The sequence below is a fragment of the Camponotus vicinus genome, unplaced genomic scaffold (assembly GCF_025532165.1).
Source record: "Camponotus vicinus isolate PSW18456_S1 unplaced genomic scaffold, iyCamVici1.0 SCAF_4, whole genome shotgun sequence".
Taxonomy (NCBI): domain Eukaryota; kingdom Metazoa; phylum Arthropoda; class Insecta; order Hymenoptera; family Formicidae; genus Camponotus; species Camponotus vicinus.
The window spans coordinates 11045480-11065409 of record NW_028141976.1 but is presented as its reverse complement, the minus strand read 5'-3'; the positions used below and the strand labels follow the sequence as shown (position 1 = coordinate 11065409).

Here is a 19930-nt window from a genome sequence, read left to right as displayed (position 1 = left end):
ACCTTCAAATGACTCTTCAAGGTCAAACCAATGATACCATCTTATGGCCCCCTCGAAACCATACAACTTTTGTCTAAAACATTTTTCTCTATCTTGCTTATTTTTCGAGTTATTTGGCTGCCTAAGTTAAAATGGGTCACCCTGTATATATGAAAATAATGAATTATTTTATACTATAATTTATAATAACTTTTTTGAATTGGAAAGAGATTATTATGTACAATTTAAAATGGAGATATAAAATTTGAAATGGAGATCTAAAAATTCGTCAATTTACATCGAGAAGGACATATGCGAGTGTGGGAAATTTTATGACGCATCCTCTGCGACTGTATCCGCGTAAATTGAGCGGCAAAATTGACTACTCGCACATTGACCGAGATCGGTTTATTGGAGACTGCGCAGCGCGATTTGAGATCGATCGACCATGAAACGATTTCGGGAATTCAACGACGTCGCGTATCCCATTTCTTCACCTGCGAACGGCGCTCGTCATCCGATACCTTTTCCTTTCGTTGATCGAAGGTCGCTGTGAAATTTTCACTCAGCCGGAAGACCTGTCTTTCGTAAAATCAATCCACGCTCTTTATCTCTCGCATCTGGAAAAAAGACACGTGTTTCGCATCTCCTTCTGCCGTAACGAATTACGTTTTCCGTTGCAGAGGATGTATCACTTATAATATGAATTACAAAACCTTTGACAAGTATTGTCAAGGATTAGTGCTGATGCGTAAGGATTATTTTTAAATATAATTACGCAAATAGTTTTAAATTATTAATCATATATTATAGGAGAAAGATAAAATGTAAAAAAATTCGACATTAAGTATCTATATTTGAATAGAGATTAATGAGAGGTGAGATAAATTAGTGTCATTTATCGAAAATTATTTGTATACATCCACATTTATAGCCATTACTCTTTGAGCTACGAAATCAAAATGATCTGTACGAAAAATTGATTTAATTGGATCGAGACAAATGGGACGCGAATGAATAGACGATCGATATGGAGTATCAATATCTTATTTATTGGATGTATCTTCGGTCTATACATTTTTTCGAGTAACATGTCATTTGTGGTAACTACGGTAAAACGATGCTTCCGGTCCGCTAGCGGCTAAAATCTAAATATCTTGCAGGCGTTATTTACTTACAGGCAAACACTTATATGTATATTACGCGTTTAACATACTCCGGCAAATCTCGAGATTAATGCAAGATAGAATTAGCTATATAGACTTGTTGTATTTACAGACTCACCTCCCTCCTCGTTTGGCTGATATAGTCGTCGAGAACTTGTTACCTACATACACACACACATATCTCTGTCTATATTAGTCTTTATCTACACATGTATAAAGTATACTCTGAAGACGAATCGCGGTTGCAGATCCTTTCATCTTCCGATGGCGCTTCTTTTCTCGCGTCATGGATGCGATTTTTTTTTAATGCGGAGATATCTGATTAATCCGGGCATCTTTTCCGCAGCAGTAGAGAGATGTATACGTGTATGAATATTAAAACGGATTGTCAGACACCCTCGCTAAGTCCTCGACGCCCTTGCAAAGATGCAAGAAGCGACGATGTTTGTTCGTTTATTGTCTACTGGAACAGCTTCATTGCGACTGTCATTGGATTTACATGTTGCCCGCAAGCGTCGATAAGTGAAGTGGATCCGATTTTTCGATCCTAGAGCTTCTTCCCGAGACGACAACTTATCGATCTCTCGAAGTCGTAATCTTCCTTTCGGAATTGGAACTTCTCTCCGCGACACATATTTTGCTAACCATCGAAATTACGTATATTCCTGCTAGCGAAAGGACGGTCAGTCACTAAATTTATCCGCCGTGTAAAGATGATTTAAAAACGATGTCCAGTCCAAGGGATCGAAAAAAAATCTCCGTCTTGCCTCGTAGATATATTCGTCTATTCCGCGTATTCAGAAATTACAGGAGTATTATCCTCGGAATATTCAGAGTCTTTCGCCGATCGATTATTCCGAGCAGTTGCTTTCTCGATAGAAGGATTGTCGATTCCGCCAGTGTATAATTTCCGATCGAACGTGAAATCTTCACGATCGCGCATTATTGTCGTCGCGATTATAGGATTTGAAATAATCTCTTGGTCATACTTGGATGAACGCACAGAGACCGGACCGCGTCGAAGCCTCCCTCATCGGGCAGCCATCGTTATCCGGCAGGAACACGCGTCGTCGTCCGTTATGGGACGATCGAGGGATACGACCAGACGGCGGCATGGCTTTCGTCCGGTCACTCGGAGTAGCTGGTCTTGTCGCTGGCGTCGTCGGGACTGGTCTCCCGGTAGGCATCACCGGCGGTGCCGTTGGCGTGCAGGCTCTGGTTAGGCGGCTTGATGACGGTGGGCAGGTAGCCAGTGCCGGTGTACGGCGCGGCCAGGAAGCGGTGCCGCGTCGACGGTATCGGGGTGGTGCAGTAAGCGGCGCGGCTCGCGTACGCCGAGACGGAGGCGGCGGACGCCGCGGCGGCCGACGCCAGGGCGCCCGCCAGCGGCGAGAACGCCGACTTGGGCTGCAAACTGTCCTCGCAGACCAGCACCTCCATAGCGGACACCACGTCGCCTGCCGACAAGGCAGAGTCTCTTTTGTATTTTTGACTATCGCAATTATCGTTATTATTCCTTGTTATATAAATTAAATGATAATATCGTCGCGAAGAGAGAATCGTGGCTCAAGAACGACGTTAGAAATTCATAATTTTTATTTGAACAGAAAATATGCAGCTCGCGTGTCAAAGTTAATTTATAATTTAAAAGAAAGGCGGTTGCTGAGGTGAGGAAGAAAATAATGAAGACCAACCTTTTCTTGTGACTTTTCTCGTTTAACAAAATCGTCCAACACATTGCGGTTTTTCGAATAATTAAATACAATTATATTCTCGCAAAAAATTATGAGAATGTAAATTTGATTTTAGATACAAATCTTCTCCAAGAATTGGAAAGGATTACATGCATTTAATAATCAATCATGACTTCGCCGTCGGTGTAACGTTTCCGAAACAAAATTTTGCTCTGTGTAAGACTGTAAAAATTTTTCGGAGAAGCTCCAAAAGAAGATCCTACCTTTGCAACGATGGAGAAGCGCTTCGACGTCGGCGCGACGTCTTCCTGGGAACACTCGCAGCAGGACGTCCACCGGCGAACGTTGTTGCTGCTGCTGCTGTTGTTGCTGTTGCTGTTGTTGTAATTGCAATCCGCAGGTCTGCTGGAGATTCTGCATCTGCATCTGCATCTGAATCTCTCGCGGCTCGGGTATGTGATGGTGATGCTGATGCTGATACAAAGCCGGCGTGCAATACGCCAACGGGCTCGCCGTCGGTCCGTAGAGAGGCGCGTACGGAGGAAAGTGCACCGTCGCTGCGGCCTGCAATTGCGAGAACGAGTTTATAAATTGTCGCTCGCTAAATTGAATCGGATCTCGCGGTTTCGCCTGTACAAAGGTGAAAGAAAAACCTCTTGCCTTTCCCCTTTGACGCTACACCGCGATGTGAATAAATATACTACCTTTTTTTTAACAAAAAGAAACCTTATTCATTCCTATTTCGTGATGATAATTTCGAGAGAGAGAGAGAGAGAAATCTATCAGGGTGTCTATTGAAATCTTAAAAAAATTCTCTGAGACTTCCAGGATATTTTTGTTCCAATTTAAGATAAAAAGAATATTGCAGTTTCATGATAACGATTTTAAGAGAGAGAGAAAGATTTATCAGAATGTCTATTGAAATCTTGTAAAAAAATTCTCTAAAAATTTTAGAGTATTTTTATTGAAATTGCAGATAAAGAGAATACTTTAAAGGTCTTTTGACGCGACTTTCTAAAATATGTTTTTTTATTGCATGCGTTTTATAATAATTTACACGCATGCAGAGAAAAAACACTTGGATTTCAAGTGCTAGATTTGTAAATATATCGAAAGAAAGAAATGAATAGATTTCCAAGGTAAACATTTTTTACTTGCAAACACATTTTCATTCTTTCATCACTGAGTTACAAAAAAAAATATGCATTGCATGTTCAATATTTTGTTGAGACATTGAATATATATAAATGGAGAGATAGATATATATTTTATATATTGCAAATGTGCAAATATAATTTTCACTGAACTTGTAGACTGTTTACAATATAAGGCTAAAATTATCAAAGAGAGAATTTTTGAAAAAATTTCTCGCGTCCCAATAAAATTCGAGAATTCCCTGATTTTTCCAGATACAAAAGAAATCCTTGAAAAATCCAGATTCTTCATATTTTTCCAGAAAGTAATCACCGTGTTTGAAAAGAGAATCTTGTTCGCAATAAAGAAACTTGATAAATCTTTTACTTTTCTTGATGTATCATTAACTCCAATTACAAAGTTAAAATATTACTTCGATGATCAATTAAAGAATCGACAGAGATATACACGCTCGGTAAAGGGTCGTAAGTAAAACTTACAGCTAACGGAGGAAGCGGGGGACTGGGCCTAGGTTGTACCAGATCCACCGGTTGTAGGGACGTCTGCTGCGTCTGCTGCGGGGGGCTGTCGCTCTTGCGTAAGCTGAGGTTTTCCGGCGCCGGTGTGTCCTCCCTTTGCGGCGTCAAGGCCGGTGTCAACGGCGGCGTGTGCGTCGGACTCTGCGAGCCCGGTTCGGGGCTACCATCCTCGGAGTCATTGAGACTGCTGGTGCGCTTCCTCAGCGTCGCCTCGCCGGACTCCGGTATCCCCGACGAAGTCGGCACCACTGTAACATTCGCCACTTCGCAGGAGAACTTTATGCGGGGAACTCGACACTTTATATTGACGTGTGAGAAAATGAGAGAAGTTGTAAAGAAGTCAGTTGTAAAGAGGAGTAATTGGATGCAAAGAAACGGAATGCTTAAGTAATAAAATATTATATTTTTTTTATCAAATATTAAGATTATAATGTTGCAAATATACGATAATATAACATATTATATTTTATATATTATAATATTATATATAATATATAATAGTACAATATTTTATTTATATTATATACATATGAGAAATATATTATATAATATATTAATATATTTTATATATAAATATAATACGTTATATATATTTTTTTTAATATGATAAGTATTTAAAATTTAATTTTTACATTTTTGCCTATTATATGAATAAAGAGATAATTTTTTATATTTGTTTGTCTCTGTCTACGAGAGACAAAGATGTATAAAATTATTATTTCCGATTAAAGAAAAGAATAAGATAAAACATGTAATTCTCAAAAAAATATGTGTGTGTATTAGTGATCTTAGCAATACCTAATGAATGATCGACTCGCAGCTCGCCACCAGAGTCGGAATCACGATCGTCCTCGTTGATATCGCTGGTCGACAGGATCGTTGCCGTCGTGCTCTCGGAGACTCTGGATCGCTTCGATCCTGCAAAATACAACAGCGTCGTGTTTTACAATATACATTTTTAACAACCTTTTTCTCAGCGAGAGAACCCGAAGTTATCACGATTTTCCTTCTGTTTTTATCAATCGAGATTATTGAAGAATAATAATTGACGGAAACATAAAGAGGGGCACGTCCTTCCGGCGCTTTATTCCGGCGAAAAGTAAAGCAGGGCACGAAACGCACTCCTCGAGGGCACGCCTCGAGTTGTAGCATTCGTGTACACACGACCGTCGATGAAATGCGTGAAAGAATCCCTTGCCTGGTGAGAGGGTGCAAGTATCTGACCGCTCGTTAAAAAGTTTAACCATTATTAGCAAGGGAGAGATTGATAGAGACCGCGGGGAAATATGTAGCTAGAGAAGCCTTCAGCTTTCGTCTCTCCCTTCTCTCTTCGTCCCTCCTGCCACCCTCTTCCTAATCGACCCTCCCTCTTATTCGAGCGCCCCTTCGCTCGTGCCGTTCGAGTACACGGGACTCTTTAGCGATTTCTATCGTACGGTGAATTACGTTCCTCGACGCGATACAGGCCCGATGAATACGATGCGATTTATCGATTGGTAGTAGCAATTATTTAATCCTTCTTACGGTATACATTTTAATCTCGTTTCCATTCGCCCCGGAGTTTCTAACCGGAGAGTACAATCATAATACTTTCACGGATATCGTCAACGTTCTCTCCTCTCCGCTGGCAAAATTCCACGCTGCGCTACTTGATTTAAATGCGTTCACAATATGCATTATTTTCATTAATTGTCAACCGCCAATCAACCTTCAATCCGTTCGCAATCCGTCGATTTGTCAGCGTTGAATGAAACGAGATAATATCGAGCGCGAACGGGTTCCTCTCGAGGGGAAAAATTCCGCAGCAGGATACAGCTTCTCCTCCCCCCGTCCTTCGCCCTTCCGGCATCCAGATAATAACATTAGTAATTGACATCCGGCCGACGTCAAAGGAAAGGAATGCAATATCGAGGGCCGGTGTTAATGTAGCTGCTGGCGAGAGAGGACTCTTAAACCCCCCTCCTCCCCTTCCGACATGCCACGAGGCGTTTGTGTAAGTGTCGCGCACACCGATACGCGAGCACCGGGTAGAGAAAATCGCCGGTAGATATTACCGGCGGTTATTAAAATATCATTCTCTCGCGCGCAGGGAGACCTTCCCCCGGTACCTCCCCCGGTAGAATCCAACCCCTCCGGCTCCCTTCGTGCGTGCCACCCGACGCTCTCATGCACGAGGCTGAAAAAAAATTCATATATCCCTATCCGTAACCTTCATAAAGTCCCGGTGGCGGCGTAACGAAGTGCACGTCTACCGGGTCCTTGAGGGTGTCAAGTGTCCGTGCTGCGTTCCTCGAATGTACACAGGGTGTCTCAGGTGACGCCCGGTGCAAACACTGTTACGATCCTGTATCATGGTTCACAATGACAGCGAAATTACCGGCGATTTATGCCCGACCCTTTAAGCGCAACTTGAAAAGAGTTATCCTTTGGCGTGTACTTTTAGAGACGTATGGAGTAACTCGAGGATTCTCGCCGTTTTCCTCCCTATTTACTATTCAAAAACATCGGAAATATGTATACTAGTTCCTGAACTGCAAAATATATCAAATGTATTCGTGGAGGAAAAGAATCGCGGAGGAAATATCTAGCGCGATATGTCTCAGTGTCCTTCTCAAAAGTGCCCTCGAGTCTAATCAATGGCGGAAGAGATGAAGAAAAACGAGAACACGAATCGTGAAAAAACGCCCTTCTGGGCGAGGCGAAGCAACGCGACGGCAATAGAGAACACAGTATCGCGAACGGGAATCTCTTTCTTTCCCCTCCTTCTTCCCTTTCTCTCCCGGTGCTTGTCTTGAATTTCGAGAAGGGTGCGTGTGCAATTTATTGTAATCTCTCCCGTCCCAAGCGCACACACACACGCGCACGAATAAGAGATCTAACTTCTCTCGGGTGTGTCTTTCGACGCAGGGCAACCGGGTATATATATATATGTACCTAGCGTGTATTTTGAGACGCGGGGAAGTTAATAAAACTCGTTTCGCGCCGTGAAGGAGAGAGAAGCGCCAGCACAGATACGTACTCATCTACGACTTGACGAAGAAACGTCGACGTTAAATCGAATAGCGGCGGTAAATATCGAGAAATGTCGTTGGCCAATCAAGTCTCGTCAAATAAAAATATCGCTTTCATCATGTATTTATCTTTGAAATATAAACGAAACGAGATTCTTCTCCTGTACCCGTCAAAATTGCGAAAGCTACTTGTTGCTGGAAAATAACAAGAATGACAATATCAGGAGCTAAACATCAATTTTTATAACTCGCAAACTGACATATTAATTTAACATTGCAAGCTCTATTGTCATTATATAACTATCACTAAAACTCGTGCATCTCTTCGATCATCGGAGGCTGTCGCTTGAAAGCGACAAGCTGACGTCTAGAAAACTCATCTAGCCTGGCGTTAAACACAGTAGCCTCTTGCGTAGGAGCGGCGATTACATCATTTACGATCACCGATCACCGTAGCCGTCACCGACAGGTCCCGCACATTCTTACAGTGCAGCGGCGAGATCGGTGGCGGCGATTAATTAGACATGTTCGACGATGTACATACGAGAGCGCGGATCTCTCTCTTGACCGACGCGATGACAAGACGCGCACTCGAAGCAGATACACGCTCACACAACCCGGCGCGGTGGCGGCCGGGTGTTGTTGTAGGTCTACGCCCTAACCTGCGGCAGCGTGGCGTATCAGCGCACGGTGGAGACAGACGCGGACAATGGAATCATGCGAGGACAATACCGAATAATTTAGAATGGCACATAGATATCGGGAGAGGCTCCCGCCGGCCTACGGCGGCGCCGGCGGCGCATAATAGAGAATAGGAGTAATAGGACACAGAGCCTGGCGGGGCAACTGTGGAGGACACGAAACATCCCTATAAATTAGGCTTAGGCGAAACGAGCCCGCGCGCTCGCTCGCGTTCCTGGATACAAACCCGTCTCCTTGCTCCTGGGCAAGACGATTCAAGATTCCTGCTAAGGATACCTCTACAGTAATTCCACTTTGGAGCACTATATAAAATCGCTTGTCGAGGAAACGGAGCATGTATTGTATGAGCATCGTTATTTAGCTATTTATGGTATAATAGAAGAGCCTTTTATGCGTTATCTGACTGTTGATTTATTCATCTCATACGTTGTTGGGCGATATCAAGTTTTGAGATCGATAATTCTTATAAATTTTTTGGTGAATTATTTTGTCGAAAATAGCGATAGTATTTTAATTCTGCGACATTTCTTTTTTTGTTATTTTTAATATTTTCTCAATACAAATATTTTATTTTTGTCACATTATTTATTAATTCCAAAAATCTATTTCCATGACGATTATTGCAAATAATTATTAATAGGAAATTGAAAAAGTAAATAAAGAATAACCGTATGATTATTATATGCAGACATAAAATTATCTTTATCTTGTGATTTGGAGATTAATATTTTCTTATATATAAAAAAAATTTATCTCCTTTTGTAGAGAAATCAGAAATTGCATGAGATATCTAGCTTTCATTTACAAAGAAAGCAAACTAAAAGTTTTCAGAGATGTGATTGGAATACGATTATCTTTAAAAAATTAGCTATATTTTTTTATTAGAAAGTATCGATGTGTTTGATCGCGATTATGCATGTACATGTTACGAGGATCTTATTTGAATTTTTAGTTAGTCCTCCATCTCCTATCACTTTTCCTCCCCGAACGTAATCCTGTAGCGACATGAATTTCGAGTTTGCCAGTTCTAGACCCCGAGATTATGCGAGGGAGACGGTGACTGAGTGAATTATCAGTTTCTATTGTTCGTAAGACCGTAAAGTAACTGGAGTGTGTACGCGAAACTCGGAAACGCTTTCTCTTTCTTTGACCGCGCATGCGATTGACAAACGGCCTTTGTAAATGATGTTAATTTCGGGAAGGGGTCTGTTAAATTACAGCTGGAGATAATTTACGCCGAAAGTTGTCCTATTATAAACTGAAATCCTGCTAGCGATTTAATATTTATCGGGCAAGCACTAAAATTTATATACATACAAGAGATGCGTTTGAATCGAATAATCTAAAAAAAAATTTTTGGAAGGCGAATCTTAAATTGTAGTTATATATGTATATACAAGACAAATTATGTGAGAAAAATATAGCTGAAAATTTGCATAATAATTCGAAAACTGTCTTCATCATAAAAAACATTTGACAGTCAAGATCATAATATTAATTCAAGAACAAGAATCTTTTCTGTCATTTATTTATTTACCTACATGACAAATATATAATAAATATAATATATAATAAACAAATGTATATAATATATAAATTTGGCTAATAAAACCCGAAATAGAGAATCTAAAAATAATTAATTTCAAAATCGATCATGTGTCTTTATACGAGATTCCAATTAAATTTATGAAACAGCGTGGCTTGAAAGGAAGAAAGCACGTTAGTCAAAAAAGAAAGAGAGAGATTGCACAGCCAGTAGGGTATCGCGATATATACGCGTTGCAACAGCAGCAGCAGCAGCAGCTCGTAGACTCGAGCCCGGAAACGGAATCTGAGCAACGAGAAAAGACTCTCATTATTACGTATCGATACTCCCGGAAAATAGCAGCGCCCGATCTGCCGTAAATGACGCAATTGACTCGGGAGGCCGGTGCGAAAGCTCGAAGAAAAGGCAAGTTCCTTATCGGGCACACCAAGAGAAAGAGAAAGAGAGAGAAGGAGAGAGAGAGAAAGTAGGAACGAGAAGGGCGGGGGAGGAAGAGCCCTTCAGATTGCAGCGACAGCAACAGCGAGCAACAGCCCGATCAGTCATTAAATCGTCGCGATTCCCTTTTATTTCCTGCCTGTATACATGTATGTACACGCGTATGTATATGCGGTCGCGTGTCTGAATGAATGTGTGTGTGTATGTGCGTGGGAGCTACGCTTTACAACATCCCTGTGTTTTCGTTGTGTGCCGCGGTAAAAGGGGTGAATACGAGATGGTTGTGTGTACACCACGGGGTGTATGATGGATAGGGTGAGAGCCGAGGGAAAGAGAGAGAGGGAGAGAAAAAACCGAGGGCAGGAGAGGAGAACGTTGGAGAGCGATCGGGCGTAACGTTTTTAATTGTTTCGCGCCCAGCCGCCTTTTGTTTTGGCGTTTATGCCTCGTAAACGTTTGCCAGAGGCCTCGACTCTCTCTCTCTCTCTCTCCAACGGCTTCCTCGGCGGGAGGAAGGGGGTGCGATTCGCCCTCCTCGTCCTGTCGCGCTTCCATTTCCCCCTTCCCTACAGGGGTTCCTTCGAGAGCTCGTCCTTCCGCGCGCCGCGTCTCGCTTCTTTTTATTTCTTTCCCGAGGAATATAACGTGATCGTTAGTTTTTCCTTCCTACCCGCCGTGCCGGTTCTACAACGATGGCTTTCACGCTCGGCTGGATGCTCGCCAATGCGTTGCGTACGCGAGGTAGACCGCCATGTTGTCGCGTGTCGGGAAAGTTTCGTCTTGCATCCACTCTGGTGAATTGTATTTATACCATTTTCTGAATATCATTCGATTAAGAATTCACATTATTCTTTTATTTTTTTCATCGTATAAATTTTTTGTTTAAATTATTATTGGAAAAAATATCGTTGTAGAATCTCTATTAAGATCCCCTTTTACTGAAGATGTAATATAATTACGTTCAATACTAAACGAGAAATGTGTAAATGCTTTTGTACACCGATCGGACACTTGAACGTACGTTCCTCTGTCAAATTAATTAAGTCGACTGGATCAAATGGTCCCTTTGTGCTCGCGGAAGTAGCAGAAGAGCGAAGCCTCTACCGTCGTTAAGTGTCTGATTTCTCCACCGCTCTTTTACTTTTGAAGAGGGTTGATACGGCTTCTGAAGATGATTTTAACTTCTTCTTCGTCGAAACTAGGTTGCATCGAGTCAACCGTGGATGTACGCGTGACATGATAATACTTCCCAAAATTTCGAGCGCGCGCGTTTTTTAGAAGACTGAATTAAAGGGTAAAAAATTCACGAGGAAATATGCAAAGAGAATTTAATTCAGCAGGTTGCTGTCAAAGAGGACACGTTCGATTATCTGTACATATATTGTTACAATAGTCTCGAGATCTTTTTTCCTCCCCTCAGCATCTTCGTACCAAATTTTCAAACATTTCAAAACGCCGAGCAACAACTTCACAGCCGTTCGCAACGCATCTCCATATCATTTTGTATGTGGAGAGGATCAGCTCTCTTACTCGCTTTGCATTCACGCCGAGTTACCGGCATTGAAATCACGTCTTCGCAAGATGGTATTTAGCGACATTCCCGCGGATCTCTTATCGATCAACAGAGATCGAGCTGCCAAGGCCCGCAAGATCCTAGGGGAATCGCGCAGACGGGGAACGAGGAAGGCGAGGGAGAAGGGCAAGGGGGGGAAAACGCGTAGTCGGAGAACGCTGGCAGAAGTTTTGTTCAAACACTCTTAGAGACGTGCTCCTTCGGCGGCGTTGCACGTGTACATGCATTCGACCCCGAAGAGCGGGTACACCTATGCAAATAGGTAAGGTCGGGCCAGGCCTTACCTATCTGTCCGCGTTTGTGTTCCCCGAAGTCCCGCTGACTCTTTGCAAACAATGTTGCCAGGCACGTCGTAAGAGCATAAGTAGCCGTGCGAGAGCGTGCCGCGATCCTGCCTTATCCGGCTTCGGATTTGATTACTTAAATCCGATGTGTGTTTGTCTTGCCGAGTTCTCTCTCTCCTGCGCGCTATGTACCTCGGTGTACCACAAGCTGATGTAATGCGTGATCGATTAACGGCACCGGCTCTCGCCGTTATTAATATACTATCTTTTTGCTGTATTTTACTCTTTAATTAAATACTCTTACAATTAGACAAGATTATAACTGATTTAATCAAATTTTAACTCATTTTGTATTAAAAAAACAAGATTTTATTATGTATGTTTTAAAATTTAATTTTATAATTATTTTATAATTAATTTTATAATTAATTTTATAATTAATTTTATAATTAATTTTATAATTTAATTTTATAATTTTTAATCACTACTTTCCATTCACGTATAAAAATTGCTCGTATGATTAATGATACATATGCAAATAGAAAGTCGTTATATTCTTGTGACAGAATAATTCGACTTTTTCGAAAATAATTCCGTTTTGAAATTTATCGATTAAATTTGAAAATGCGGACGGACAGGTGGGGCTTTCGATGTCTGAGAAAAATCCAGTCATGTGATCGGAATCTTTCTTGCGTCGCTTATTCCAGGCCGCGTGAATTCGCGCGAGGTGCGGGCGCGGACGATCCAAGGGGAGCGTATTACAGCGGGAACAAAATAATTTCCTGGTGTCCTCCGCAGCCGCGAAGGACGAAGAACGGAAGCGAACTGGTCTTTCACAAAGTTTCTTGGACACTCGAAGAAGCTTCTATCTCTCTCTCCCTCTCTCTCTCTTTCTCTCCTTTACCGGAGAAACTGCCGGATAATGGTCCCCGGTAGACGGAGCGACCAAGTGATCCTTACGGGATAAAGGGTGTGTCGCACACGTACGTACAAAAGGCGCCCGTCGCGTGCGTGTGTGTCATCGCGCGTATTTCTACAAAGACGCCGCGGTACATATCCTCCCTGCTCCTTCACACGGAGAGAATTTCAGCGGAAAGACCAAATCTCTCTCTCTACATCCTACATCCTTTTCGACATAATGATTGCCGCGCGGCATTTCGCCCTTTGCTACGCGAAATCCACGTCTCCTACAGTCTAATCTCTCGTAAATATCAGTTGATACGATCCAGCGTGAATAACATTCGGAATCCGCGATCAATTATTATGGACATTGTATTGCTGTGCAAAGCGAAAACCAAAATTGTCAAATATTGCTTATTATTTATCCAAGGGAGTCTAATTTGATTAGAATATTAAAAGATAAATGTTTTATAATTTTTGAACAAGTTAAATAATCAATCAGAGAATATGAATAAGAAATCTTCGAAATCGTAACAAATATTAGAAATATAAAAGATGCATGTATTATGATTAAAAAATGCACGAGACTATCCTTATTATCTATCCTTACCATTCTAATTATTAATAAATCATCAATTTAATTAAATTAGTGTTTATAATAACGCGTCAAATCGTTTCAGACAATCATTATAAATTTTTAAAACGAGTAAGCTCTGTCAGATAAATACGCTCCGTTTGAATCGCGGAAATATCTCTGAACAAAGAGAATTAATGACATTCCACGGTTTTCCGCCATATCGCAATGGCGATAAAAATTATCAAAACGGACAAGTAGCGTTAACCCGCGAAAAAAGAATAACGGAATAAAGAAACCACCGAGTCCCTCCCGGCGTCGTTTCTCGTCGAAAGTTTTCTCCGCGCGTTCGAAGAAAGGGAGATCTCTTTTTTTCCTCCTTTTTTGCCAACTCGCGCGAGTGTCCGTTCCCTTAACATTAAGTATAAAGAGGTGGATATCTCTTTCCCCGTTCGCGATATAATGGGGGCTCGTCGAGTTTCTCTCTGCCACCGAGAGTGCCACCCACCCACTTGGCAGCAGGGGCAACCTCGTGATCTCTCCGACCTACCCAGAAAGGGAAAGAGAGAGAGAGAGAGAGAGAGAGAGAGAGGAGCGTATGGTTGTGTGTGGGTGCGTATACTACCGACCAACCCAGAATCCCCCGCGGTCGAAGGCACTGGCCCGAGAAATTCAATTACTGCTAAACTTCTCGACCGGAGACTCTCCCCGGCTCGTCTATATACTACTGTAAGCACTCTGTTTCGAAGATCGGTCGGAGAGACATCTTACATTCTCTCCCTCATCCCGCAAAGACGTCGGGCAGGCAGGTACACTTGGAATCGTAATTGAAACCAGGTGCACCCGAGGGTTTTCCTCGTCCTGGTCGACAGTGTGTTCATCGTTCCTTGCGTCTTTTACTGTCTCTTTAACGATACTGACCTTGATGATTAAATTTTCGATGGAATTAAACGAACAAACAAATAGCGGGAATAATTTTGTAACAATAGATTTTGTAATAATAGAAAATTATTATGACGTGAAAAGTTATTTTTATTAGCGCAATCTAGAGTGTGACAAGTCTTTATTTTTTCTATCAATTCTCTTCAAACAGGTTGTGTGTGTTTTAGCAAAAATTAAATTTATGACCCGATGTATTTGATATCAAAAATGATAAATTAAAATTAATTCCCAATGAATAATAATAACAATATTATAATAAGACACTTATATCTTAGATAGTAATTCGAAACTTTCTAAAATGACAAATAAAACCTATGCAGTTTTTGGAAATCTATTTTCACTGATCATTATTAAAAATTTGTAGATATAAATTTATAGGTTTATCGATATCACATATATTAAACTTGACAGATTTGAATTTGCGAATTCATGCATTGACGAATACGAAAAAGAAATAATTTTTTACTTTCAATTAATTTTTAATTATTTCTAGATTATTTTTAAAGAACTTCTTCCTCGCAATGTTTTCTATTTTCCTATCGGCGACAAAATCCGTGTTCTATTAAGAAGCACCTTCATCTCGAAGAAAATGCTCGCTCCTGATATTCTTTGTCGACATCGTTTGTCTTTTTTTGTACACTTCGGATTTGCCTGCATTTGGATCGCTATCAAACCTAGTGCTTTCTTTGTCTCTTTTCCTTTTTTCTCTCTAAACGATGCAATCAGGAATATATCGCAGAAAGCTCGGATAAAATAAAAATTCCGTACAATAATAAAATCGTATGCGCGCGCGTATATAAAGGCGAATTTTATAAAATTTATTAATACAATTTTTCTAAAGTAAAAATTTAATAATGTATAATGTTTTTATTACATATTAAATTGAATTTTTATCAGTTCATTTCTTTACTCTCATCATTAATAATTTATTTAAAATATGTTTATCCTCTCATTTTTTCTCAGAATCTGTCCAAGAGAATCCAAAAAAAAAACGCCAAAGGCGCTTTCGCTTGGAAAAAGATAGATGTAACCAATAAAATGCAATATGCATGAGCAATTGAATGGATTGTTCCGCACACTTTTGTTGCAAGCGCGAGCCGAATGGACATGCGTGTAACGAGATGTGTCACGATACAGGTAGATTTTATCAATCGCAACTATTCGCGATACGAGAGCGCACAACGAAGGGTAATCTTTTGCCGGACGTCACCGCCAGAAATAACAAATAAAATGCAATTGCGAACGATAGAAAAGTGCTACATAAAGTGGTCGTTGCAAACCGATAATCGATTGCAACTGCATTGTTATAAAGTGATACTGGCCGAAATTTAAAAAAAACTGACTTTCAAGAGTAGGTGCTCCAAACATGGATATTCCCTCTCGTTGCGCATTTAACGTTAAATTATCTGTTTAACGAGGAGCAAGCAAAGTGCCGACGCAAAATGAGTATTCAAGGACATAGATATTCGGCTCTGAATTTATGTTAAAAGAGATACATTTTCTTCCTCGAGTATATCAATCACAAGCTAGCGATTTTGCCGAATCGCACGCGCAAAGATGCCGAGATGGCAAGGTGCATTTATCAGAGAAACGAGAGGGCTTAAGCCAGGTCGCGTGTGCATTCCACTTGGGTCGTATGGGGTGAGAATGAGTCGTCGTGGAAAAGAAGCCCTTCCGCGAGGAAGGGTCGAGCGTGGAGAATTAAAGGCCGCCACTAACGAGTACGACTTTCGCTTCGAGTGGTATAATAAGGGCCCGCGAGCTCGCGGCCATTATTTACTTAACAACATTACGGGCCCCGGCCGGGCCACTTGGCCTACTTAAAGGCGTGGTACGCACGCTCCTAATGGGCACTCCGTCCGCAAGTCACGCGCGTGTGCCGAACGCACATGCGCTCCCGCTTCTTGGTCGCGTGCCGTCGATTACACGCCCGCGGTTTTATTGCGCTCTCGCTAAATAGCGATACGTCAACTTTCTCTTCCTGCGGTCTCGACCCCCTTTCCAACGAGCATTTCCGCCCGCGGAAATTTACCTCGAAAGTTGCACGCTTTTCTCCTTCATAGTTACATGGAAAATTTTGAGGGTGCAATTAAGAAGTAATAATAAAGAAGAGAGAAGAGAAGAGAGACCCTTGCGATTCAAGCCGGGGAGTAAACGCGCGATTCGCTTACCGACGACGGGGTCGCCCTTCTCGACCTTGGGCTGCCGGTACTCGTCCTGGGTGGACCTCTTCCTCGGCAAAAGGCCGCACTCGGCGGGTTGATGCTGAAGCTGCGTCTGGATATGCACGGCGGCGGCGGCGGCGGCGGCCGCGGCCGCCGCGGGTATCCCGAGGCCCGCCGGACTCGCTACGTGCGCCGGGTGCGGGGGCGGGCTACCAGCTGGCGTCGCGCCGGCGGCCGCCGGTAGAACCGGAGCGGTGGTGCAGCTGCCGGTATTGTATTGCAATTGCAGGCCCAGCTCGCGCGCCTCGCTCTCCTCCTGGGCCTGCTGCCGTCTGAGCGCGACCTGAAACAATTCGTTCGTAGCTCGTGAGAATGTGAAAGATGGCGAGTGAAATTTCTTCGATTTATTTTCAATTGTATAGGAAGGGGGAGTTGATCTTTTCTCCCGATTTATGAAAGATGACATTTTTCGCTCCACTGTTGAAGGAGATGATCATGAGTTATGTCGCCCCCATCCCTGTTCACTTCTAGAGTCTCGCGACTTATCTGGCGTCCGACAGCCGATTTCGTAAAATGTCACTCTATCTGTCACTCGTTCTCGTTCTTGACAAACTACTACCAGTTGCCAGAAGAGGAGACCAAGTCCCTGGTTATAAGGATGAATAGTCTCTCGCACACTGATTTTATTTAATATCGTGTAATTAAAACATTCCATATTTCTAGAGAATACGCTTTGCAATATTATATTACTTGGGAATCTCGTAATTGCAAACCGCGATTAGTTAAATTTCGTGCCATAGCATTTTTATATCGTGCATTACAAGTTTGTTCACGAATCACAATCAATCGTGTATATTGACTGACATTTTGTTAACCGAGAGATATAAAAAAAGTTTGGAGTTTGCAGAAATAGAATGTCGAGACTTAGAATGAAAACGAATCGAGAATATAAGTCGATCGTATCGAGGGAGCTTGAAATGAAATCTCGGGTACATGTATAGTATTACGACCCTGAAACGTTACATGAGCTGGTAATTTTATCTGATCTATGAGCTACCCTAACGCGATCCGCGCTTGTGCTAAATTTGTATGAAAACTGTCTCAATGGCAGCTTTCAAATAAAATTGTTTCAATAAACAAAAATATAAACATAATATATATAATATTATACATATATATAAAATTAAGAAAATTAAACTAGAGAAGAAGTTTGTAGAGAAAATAAAGTTATAAATTCTCTCTCATACTCTAGAAAAAATATAATAGAATATCAATAGAATTTAGTAGCGGTAAATTGTGATTCACAAATTTCGTTTCATTTGTAATTGATAATTTAATTCTGCAATTCTATTTATTTCTATTGATAATTTAATTCTATTTATCCATTCGTTGCAATTATGGTATAATTATAGTATAATCTTGAAACTTCTCTTGACATAAATAATATTATATTAATTGACATTGATTCTTTAGTGAGATATTTTATCTCAACATATACATACAATTAACAATAATATTATATATATTTTATAATTTATACCTTTTAACACATTTTTGCAGAAATTATAGCAATAAATCATTAAAAAGATATAGAATTCTAATAGAATTACAAGTCAAGGAATGTATCTTTGTATTTCTTGTTGACAATCACACTTTTCTAATACTTTACTCTGAAAGTACAAATAATCCCGATGAATTTAAATTTACTACAAATATCTAAGACAGTTTCTTATATTTATTCTCGATAATGATAGTCTCTTTCTCGTATTTATCCAAACTTCAACCCTCATCGAAGCTATATCTCACACTTTATACACCGATGATTTTTCTCTAGTCACAAGTAAAATCCCATTGATGATTGTTCCTAAAATTATTGGACACAGTAATCCTTAAGAAGAGTAGACAAGAAGTTCCGAGATGTTTTGCAAACAAATCCCTCCCCGGTCGAGACTCGAAATAATGACAGATTCGCGGCACGCGATGAACGTCGGACGGCTTCCCCAGGATCTTACCTGAGCAGCCATGACGCGTTGCCTCTCGGCGATGAGGGTGCACTTGGCACACACGCAATCCCGCCATCGGCAATAACGTTTGTGCCCCTTAAGCGCGGACACGACTCCGTGATTACGACAGCGCGCGCACTTGGGGGTCCGCTGATATCTCTCGGCACTGGCGCGCAGGAAGAACGCGGCCGGTAGCACGTGATGCTGCTGTTGCTGTTGCTGGTGCTGCATCAGTTGGCCCACGTCGACGCCGAGGCCGACGCCGCGGGGAAGCGACATGTCGTCCGCTGCTCCTTGACGTTAACGGCACTCGCGACGCCGGGAGGTATATCTCCCGACGATGTCGACGACGACGACGATGATGCTGACGATGATGATGATGACGATGATGACGATGAAGATGACGATGATGATGACGCGATCACCGCGCGCCGCGGACGATCCGGACCGGGCGCGAAGCCGCGTACTCGACGACGCTCGCCCCCATGCCGGAGAGGACAATTCTGAGGCTTTTCCCCGGGCGCGATCTCTCGCGCTCTCCAACCGACCTCCTCTCTGCCGCGTATTCGCTCGCGGCGGCGCGGAATCGATACCGCTCAACACTGTGTGCCACGATCGCGTCACGACCCGACGGTTCCTAAGCGCACCATCGTCGAGACATCGCGAAATTCGACGCTTACCGCTCGCGGCAAGAGCGACGTAGGCAGATACTTCCCGGTTAACGCGCGCACGCGCCCGCACTTCCGCGAGGTTTTCCTACGACGGCCGTTACGGAGCGTCACGCGGAGAACGGCACCCGGCTTGTTCGGCTGTCGGGGGCCGAAATGCGGAATCGCGCGGAACCCCGCGACATACTCTCGCCCCCTCTCACTCCCTCTCGCTCGCCGGTATTGTCAACAATTGCAGCATCCCGGGTGAGTCGATTCAGGTAGCGCGCGCGGATAGACAGAGAGGCGGTAGCGCGGCGGTATCGGCGGTGGCGGCAGCAAAGTGGGAGCTCACAAGGGGGCCGCAGTTGGCGGCGACGGCGGCGGGCGCTCTCTCATTGCCGGGGGGGAGGAGGGGGAAGGGACCCGCGAGGAAGAGAGCGGAAGAGAGAGAATCGGGGGAGAGGGAGAGAGGAGCGAGAGACGGAAACCCCCGGGGGAAGGATAGGGCAGAAACTAACGGTCCCCTCCACGTTCCACGTAAACGCGAAATAAAACACTGTGCCACAGTGTTCCACCCCGGGGCCTCGGCCAAACGCGAGGCCTCGCTGGGACGCGACCACGCCCCCGTTT

At 42.7% G+C, this 19930-nt stretch overlaps 1 protein-coding gene across 1 annotated transcript; it reads right to left on the bottom strand.

Annotated features, from left to right (window-relative positions):
- Positions 1-1023: 1023 nt before the first annotated feature.
- Positions 1024-19499, bottom strand: Dmrt99b (doublesex-Mab related 99B). The gene is made up of 6 exons (XM_083096158.1): positions 18660-19499; positions 16654-16990; positions 5311-5430; positions 4474-4760; positions 3103-3403; positions 1024-2602 (listed from the first exon to the last, which is right to left on the bottom strand). Exons 1-6 carry the CDS (start codon positions 18927-18929, stop codon positions 2274-2276), a joined length of 1644 nt encoding a protein of 547 aa, XP_082952284.1. The 5' UTR covers positions 18930-19499; the 3' UTR covers positions 1024-2273.
- Between the last annotated feature and the right edge of the window lie 431 nt (positions 19500-19930).

Bases quoted from the DNA above. Each gene is read 5' to 3' on its own strand.
- Dmrt99b (XM_083096158.1), bottom strand. From the start codon at position 18,929: ATGTCGCTTCCCCGCGGCGTCGGCCTCGGCGTCGACGTGGGCCAACTG. The intron at 5,431-16,653 runs GTAAGCGAATCG...TGTATTTTGCAG, and splicing joins GAAGGGCGACCCCGTCGTCG to GATCGAAGCGATCCAGAGTC. The intron at 2,603-3,102 runs GTAGGATCTTCT...CCTTGTCGGCAG, and splicing joins GCTTCTCCATCGTTGCAAAG to GCGACGTGGTGTCCGCTATG.